The 8,024-nt window shown below is 38.4% G+C and overlaps 2 protein-coding genes across 2 annotated transcripts; one reads left to right on the forward strand and one right to left on the reverse strand.

The window, feature by feature from the left end:
- Positions 1–31: 31 nt before the first annotated feature.
- On the forward strand, positions 32–2,574 carry LOC311253333 (protein jagunal homolog 1-B). Its single transcript, XM_084347225.1, has 4 exons — positions 32–146; positions 1,061–1,158; positions 1,708–1,780; positions 1,875–2,574. The coding sequence occupies exons 2-4, from the start codon at positions 1,070–1,072 to the stop codon at positions 2,262–2,264; spliced, it is 552 nt and encodes a 183-aa protein (XP_084203351.1). The 5' UTR covers positions 32–146; positions 1,061–1,069; the 3' UTR covers positions 2,265–2,574.
- Positions 2,575–2,689: 115 nt separating this feature from the next.
- Positions 2,690–7,815, reverse strand: nfkbiz (nuclear factor of kappa light polypeptide gene enhancer in B-cells inhibitor, zeta; the record flags this gene model as incomplete). Its single annotated transcript, XM_084346624.1, has 8 exons — positions 2,690–3,642; positions 3,820–3,987; positions 4,081–4,191; positions 4,814–4,983; positions 5,080–5,143; positions 6,337–6,483; positions 6,578–6,683; positions 7,622–7,815. 8 exons carry the CDS (start codon positions 7,813–7,815, stop codon positions 3,604–3,606), a joined length of 999 nt encoding a protein of 332 aa, XP_084202750.1. The 3' UTR covers positions 2,690–3,603.
- Between the last annotated feature and the right edge of the window lie 209 nt (positions 7,816–8,024).

An 8,024-nucleotide genomic window follows, 5' to 3' on the forward strand; every position in this document is an offset into this window, starting at 1 on the left:
ATTGAACTGAGGGAGTCTGACCAATCAGAGTTTGAGGTGTCACACTTCCGGTCTCTCTCGTATGGATCCAGTCAGCTAGCAGCTCTCCCTGTGTGTCCACCAACATACCTGCAGTTAAATGCTTCGTATGAGCAGCAAATAAAAAAGTAAGTGCTATCATTCATCTCTTCCATGTGTTCACTGGCAGTCTGGCTACTTCGCATTTCTCTCAAGCAACAGTAACCGAGCTAACACTCCTGTCTGTGTAGCTAACTAACAGCTAGCTAGCGTTAGCTTGTTAGCTCAGCTGTCTTGTTCCGTGAACAGACCGTTAAAGTGAAGCATGATGGCACTCGGAGTGAAATGAAGCGTTTACGTGCACATTTGGACTTTGACATAATCGTTAATTGAGTGGCGAAATGATTAAAATCAAGGAATCTGCCAAAACGGTGTCCGTGCTAACTTAGCAACGCTAGCAAGTGAGCGTTGAATGAAAGTAAGTTCACTGCAGCTGTGCAACCAAGTAGCTTACATTTATAAGAATTAATTGGCAACTGTTTTAAATTAAATGTGTTAAAAGTGTGCTCTACCTCAACTAACACTCTGCTTTTACATTTAACGTAAAACAAAAAAAGCACACATAACAGTACAGTGTATAAAGTAGTTAATAGTATAACACTCACATGAGATTTTTCTGCATTGAGTGCTTTTATTTTTTTATATTGTAAGTACACTTTCCTAAATATTTGCATGCTTTTCAATGCAGGACTTTACTTGTACTGTATTTTTTCAGTGTGCTATGAGCACTTTTACTTTATTAAAGGATCGGAGTACGACTGGAAGTTTGTAATTGAGGCTGTTGATTCATCACTACCTGCTTTCTGAGGATGTAGTTTGTGCTGGTGTTTTAAATAATTATTCTTAACCCGTAAATCTACATTGTATTATGACATTATCTTGACCCACTTCAGCTATATCTCTTTGAACTGAATCAAGCACCTCATTGTCTGAACTAGTTTTCTTGCTGCTTTATAATTGGACGTGTAACACTTGTGTTAAACTTGTCGTGTTTTGCCTTCAGGTTCCCACTATGGCTTCTCGAGCGGGTCCGAGAGCGACGGGCACAGACGGCAGCGACTTCCAGCATCGGGAGCGGGTCGCCTCGCACTACCAGATGAGGTACGTTCTTTTTGCTGTTAAATTATCATCTCTGAGGGAAATCAGACTGTAAGAAACATCAGATCCATAGATCCCAACTGCCTCCTAGGGCTGCAACTAACGATTGCCATTATCAGTTTATCATCCCTGCTAACTTTTATAGAATAAAATATTTCATGACAATGATACGCAGATGAATATAGGAGTGTTTGTCCATAGCTTAGCTTTGATTCAGTCACTTTTCATAATAATTCTTTAGTGTCAGCCAAATTCAGCATCCAGACAGGTGCTAGTACCTGTCGTATATCCATGAAATAAATACACACCCTGTTTAATTCAGTTTAGTTTTGTGTAGTTTGATTGGTCCCTTTTTGTCTGATGCATTTCATGGAGATGTGTGAGATAAAAATTGGCTTTATCAGTTCTAATTTGATCCAAACAATGTTGTAGCAATTAAGAGTTGATCTGTGAATCACCAGAATTATGATCAATGCATCGATGAGTTTAATTAACCCTTAATCTACTTCTTTTGTGTCTTTAAACTCTACCCATCTGTCTCATGTGCTGCAGTGTTGCCTTGAAGTCTGAAATCCGTAAACTCAACATCGTCCATCTGCTGATCTGGGTTCTGATGGCAGCTCAGGTAATAACAAACCTTTAGAAACCAACACAAATCTTTAAAATAGTTTAGCTTTACAGCAGAGCTTGTTGTGACCATGTTGTCTTTTCATTCTCAGGTGATAGTTAGCCAGCTGAGCCTGGTGTCCCACAAGGTCGTAGCCTCTCCCTATCAGTGGGAGTACCCCTACCTCCTCAGCATAATCCCTACAGTCTTCTGCTTCTTGGCATTGCCTCGCAACAACATCAGCTACCTGGTTATCTCCATGATCAGCGCAGGGCTTTTCTGCATAGCCCCGCTGATCTACGGCTCCATGGAGATGTTCCCGGTGGCACAGCAGCTCTATCGGCACGGCAAAGCCTACCGCTTCATCTTCGGCTTCTCTGCTGTTTCGGTCATGTACCTGGTGATCGTTATTGCTGTGCAGGTGCACGCCTGGCAGATCTACTACAGCAAGAAGCTGCTGGACCAGTGGTTCACCAGCACACAGGACAAGAAGAAGAAATAAATTAATCTGAAGAACATTGATCGCTGAGGTGCTCTATGTGGACAAAGAGGAGCCAGCCAAGAGAAGTGACTCCCAAAACTATTGTGGTCCTTTGTCATCTTTTTCTATATTTATATTAGAGTTGTTCCTGGAAAATCGGTCCCTGGACTGCTGCCATCCGTCTGTACATTAATCCTCCTGGCATTTCATCATTCATAAACTGTAAAGGTTGGTCTGTACCTCGTTATTCCAGGTACAGACAGTGTAAACAAGCAAATGGTAACATGTAAGTTGATGTTTTGGAAACATTAAAATAAATTTAAATATAAGACTGGATTGTCAGCCTAAAAATTAATCACTCAGTGCAGCAATTTATTCTTTGGTTACATTTTGGATTATTGAGCTCCATTCCTGACGCTCTGTTTATCTGCAACACAGCCCCTCTGCTCGCTCACCCTGTTGTGTGTAGTAAAAACACTCCCTATAGGGTGAGGCATGTGTGACAAAGGGAAGTGGGTGTTGTCCTGAAATAAAGGTCACAGCTGACAAAGCACATGCAGTCAAAGATGGATTACAAATTAACTGTTGTCCAGGTGATCTCTGGCGTGAAAAAACAACTCATGAACAATGTATAATATGAGACAAACACATTTACACATATAGGAAAAGAAAATAATCTCAAAAAAACAAATCAAGACTATAAGTTTAAAGTTAAACACCCTCAATACATAGTGAACTTAGCAAAATGTCACAATAAGGTTTTCTGTAATCAACATTTTGAAGTTACAGGTGCTTTTATACCCATTAAGTGAACAAAATAAACATTTTAACATGCTCAAAAAATGTAGAATATTTCTAGACCACAACACAACCTTTTCACAATAAAATGTAGTGATGCAGTGTTTGAACCCTTGTTTTCTACATGAACTAGATACAGTATTATTCATCTGGAAAAAGTCTTTTTTTGTTTTGATTTTGTTACAATGAATTTAAAATGAACTATTAATGCATTTCCAAGTATAATAATAAACACCAAAACCATACCTACATGTATCTGAATCAAATGAAGGGAAAATATGCAAAAAACATAAGTGAAATAACCTAACCTAACAAAAATAATTTTAAAAAAACATGACAATCCATGAATCAAAAGGAATTTGTCATAAATAATCATAAAACATCATCACTCGATGAATGTCGATCTCAAAACAAAAGCTTGATTAAAACTCTCTTTTCATTGGACATTACATGGTAATGAACAATTTGACATGTTTCACTGAAACAACCAAAATCTGCCTTGTTTGGCAAATTATACATTGATAGACCAGACTGTCTGACTGACAGTGTTTTTGAGCTTCACCTAAGCGTGAAAATACTTTCCTTTTAGGATCTGACGCACCTGGAGGAAAAAAAACAAAAAAACATTTCAAGTTATAAAGATAACGTGACTTAAAAGTTCACTGTTATACAACAACAATCCCGCAGATAACAAATTTAGTTCCTCATTACAGCAGGTTTTCAAACGTCTCACATTTTTGGCGATGAGATCATTTAGTCATCTGTTCACACGCCTTACCTTTTCACCAATGAGTCCTTCAGGCGTCAGCTGTGACGGCAATTCATTTTCAAAGTTCCTGGTGCCGGGGTCCGCCCCTCTTCTCATCAGCAACTTCACTGCTTCTACTTGACTTTTATGATTTTGCAAAGAGCTGACGACGTGCAGGGCTGTGTTTCCACTGAACGTCTAAAACAAACATGCAGACAGAGTCAGACGTGACATTACAGGCAGTTTGTGTGTTCCACTCATTGAACTGAAATTTACAACAAAACAACTTACCTTAACATTTACAATTGACAGTGAAGATGGCTGGTCAAGTAAAATGTTAAACAGCTCCACATTTGCCTCCTCAGCAGCCATGTGAAGACACGTCCGTCCACTTTTTAGATCCTGTGGGAATGAAAAATATAAATAAAACAAGGTGAACTTCTCATGGTCAGACCTCTGCAGGTGTTAATGTTGATGCAACATTGTGAACATAACATAACGAGATTGTAGAAACCAAAAAGAGCAAGCCAAATATTCAAAATATCCAACTAAGAAAATCCAACCCCCTTCCCCTCAGGCTCGGTCCAAAGCCACTCTGACTGGCCCTTAGCTCTTGTTAGCCAGCCTGGAGATGTGTTAGCAGCTACTTTGCTACGTTCAAACAAGCTCTTAGCTTTTTTTAGTTTCATAAATAGATAAACAAGCAACTCTGTTAGATGCCACAATCATGGAAACAAGCTACATAACCGTTATTCCTTAATTACTGCTGGAGTTGCGTGCTTTGTGCTAACGTTACCAGCTGAAGGAGGCTGTTGCTGCCTCAGGGGCTGTGCGCTTTGTGCTAATGTTGGCCACAAGCAAGCGTTAGCCACTAATAGAGTATGTTAGCAGCTAACGTTAAAATAATTGTTGCCGTTGTGGTGCTGTTCTTCAGCCCAGGGGCAGTGTGCTTTGTGCTAACGTTAGCTGCTAAAGGAGTGAGTTAGCCACTAAAGCAGTGTTAAGTCAAAGTTTCAATAGTTACCTTTGTCCCGATGGAGGCGCCCATGAGCAGCAGAATCTTAATACATTCAATGTACGTCTGCTTCTTCTGCACCATCTCCTTTGTCATATACAAACAGGGATTTTCCAGATGCCTCAGCTCTTTAGCAACGGCGTTGTGAGACATGACTGCTGCATGAAGCGGAGTTAAACCTCCAGACAGAGAAAAGGAGCATCTCATTACAAAGACACTTCACAGAACCACCAGAAATAACAAAGAAAGTTTTCAGCTTAATAAAGCAAACTTACCATCATAATTGAGCATTTCAACATCAATCGGTTGCCCGCTTTTCATTAGGGTCTTCCAGATGCTCTGTGGAAGTGTAGAAAACGTAAAAATTACATTACAAGGAACAATTTTGACAAATTTGGCTGTTTAGACAAAATGTCACGGTTCGTTGAATTCGATGAGCGCACAAAGTTAAGCGATGCGAGCAAGATGTGGGTCAAAGTAGAGGTTAATTTTTAATTTACCTCCTCATGTGATCAAGGGTCCATTGAAAAAACACATCTGATAAAATAGCTTTAGAGGCTTGGTGTTTCACATTAACAGCACTAATATACAGTTACTAATTAACAGGTCAGATAAGATATACATTACCTGGCATTGTAACAAATGCACGGTTTGTTTTACATACTTAAAAGGAGTCTCCTGATAGCAGAGCAGCATTAACTCAACGCCAAGTCAAATACTGTGTTAAATTGATTAGGAATGAATGAGTAACTGATGACAAATGTGTTACTCACCCACCAGTGAAGACTGAAAACATACTTTGGAAGTCAAACCCTGTGTGTTAAGAAATCGACTTTGAACCTGTTCTGGCTTGAATCAGCTACCTCTCAACTTGTATGGAGCAATCTTAAGTAGAGATTAAAATGCTACGAAACAAGTTGAAACAAGCTCAATCATTAAAATTGTTTAACCTTTGAGCAAATCCTTAATATTGTTAAATCTTTGAGTACAATCCTTAATATTGTTGAACTTCTGAGTACAATCCTTAATATTGTTGACCCTTTGAGTACAATCCTTAATATTGTTGACCCTTTGAAGTACAATCCTTAATATTGTTGACCCTTTGAGTACAATCCTTAATATTGTTGAACTTCTGAGTACAATCCTTAATATTGTTGAACCTTTGAGTCCAATCCTTAATATTGTTGAACTTCTGAGTACAATCCTTAATATTGTTGACCCTTTGTGTACAATCCTTAATATTGTTGAACTTCTGAGTACAATCCTTAATATTGTTGAACCTTTGAGTACAATCCTTAATATTGTTGAACTTCTGAGTACAATCCTTAATATTGTTGAACTTCTGTGTACAATCCTTAATATTGTTGAACTTCTGAGTACAATCCTCAATCAGTGAATTTCTAAATCCACCTGGGTTTAAAAATACCACAATTACCAAACATGAAATGACTGTGGTAAACTTTGTATACTGCAGACTTGGACTACACATGTGTTTCCTGACACAGTGGTAGCAAGATGTGTTGATGCATTACCTGAAGACTGAGAAAGTGGCCTTTCTCAGCACACACATGCAATGGAGAGCGTCCCCAGAAGTCTCGGGTGTTGATTTGTGCTCCATGTGCCAGCAGGTCCTGGACAATCAAGTGCTGATTGGCAGCAGCTGCTACCTGAAGAGCTGTCTGTGTAGAGAGACACAACACACAATCACAACACTGAAGAACATAGGGAAACCAGCATAAACCACAAGTCACTGAATAATGTGTGTACTTTTACCTGCCCATTGTGTTCTTTCATGTCCAGGAAGCCACATCTAGCCATGTTTGTAGCAAGCACATAAGCCAGAGCCCGTTTACCTTGTGCCACTGCTATGTGAAGAAACCTGGAAGTTTGAAAAGGAAACAGCGAGTCAGAGTAGAGTATGTACAAATTATGTCCATGTGTGAATGTTTAGTCTATGTTGTATCAACTTGGATTGGCAGAGGCTAAAAAAATTCAACAATTAATCCATTAACCTACTTTTATCTGATTCTTTTTTGTAATTTCAGCCGTTGAGCCATTACTTTTTGCTAAATACTTAAATAAATATATTACTTTTAGCTATTTCAACTGTTTCCTCAATACTTACAGCTATTTCAATGGTTTATCCATTACTTTTAGTTAACTATTTACTCACTGTTAGCTCAATATTTCAACTGTTTATCCATTTTTAGCTATTTACCCATTACTTTTGGCTATGTCAACTGCTTATCTGTTACTTTTAGCTATTTAAACAATTTACCCATCAGCCTCTGCCTACTTTAAGCTATTTAAACTGTTCCATTTCTAGCTAGCTATTTCAACTATTTACCCATTAGCCTTGGCCTACTTTAAGCTTCTCCAACTTTGGTATTTACCCATTACTTTAAGCTATTTCAACATGTTGGTCCATTACTTTCAGCAAACTATTACAACTGTTTCTCTTTTCTTTTTAACGATTATCTAACTATTTCAATGGTTTATTCACTTTTAGCTAACTATGTCAACTAGTTACCCATTACTTTTAGATATTTCAACCATCACATTCAGCTGCTTCAACTGTTTATCCATTACTTTTAGCTATTTTAATGTTAAATTCATTACCATCTATTTCAACTGTGCAACATTATCCTTTATTTTCCACTAATTGTTTATTCCCTTCTTTATCTGTTTCAGATGTTTTTCCTTTACATTTAGATATTTCAACTGACTCGTTGCTTCAGCCAACTATCTAATGTTTATCCATTACTTTCAGCTGTTTCCTACTGGTCTAAATGAATAACTCTCTCCATGAATACATACGTGTCACCATCTCCATCCTGCGTGCTCAGCAGCTCAGGAGAAAGTCCTCCAACTCTCCGTGTCTCTTTCTGTATTTGCCAGTGAAATAAAGTGATTTTGACCTCAGAAGTCGGAGAGACTTGTTCCTGCAGAGCCGGATGTTGCATTTGTTGTGGATTGATGTGACCATTTTCGGGAGAGTATTCATTCATCATATTGGAGTATACTTGTGCCGGAGGCTCCAACAGATGAGGACCGATGTCGGGGGAAAAAGCTTCAGATTTTGCTCTCTTAAATTTATGCTCCACGTTGTTATTGTCTTGAGAGCAGCTCCATTTCTAAAAGCAAATCATTTGCGAGCTGTTATTTAACTCAGTACATTTTTAATTAATGAAATTTGAGATATAAATATTCTATTGTCATA

Source organism: Pagrus pagrus, assembly GCF_965226575.1.
Source record: "Pagrus pagrus genome assembly, chromosome: 24".
In the NCBI taxonomy this organism is placed as follows: domain Eukaryota; kingdom Metazoa; phylum Chordata; class Actinopteri; order Spariformes; family Sparidae; genus Pagrus; species Pagrus pagrus.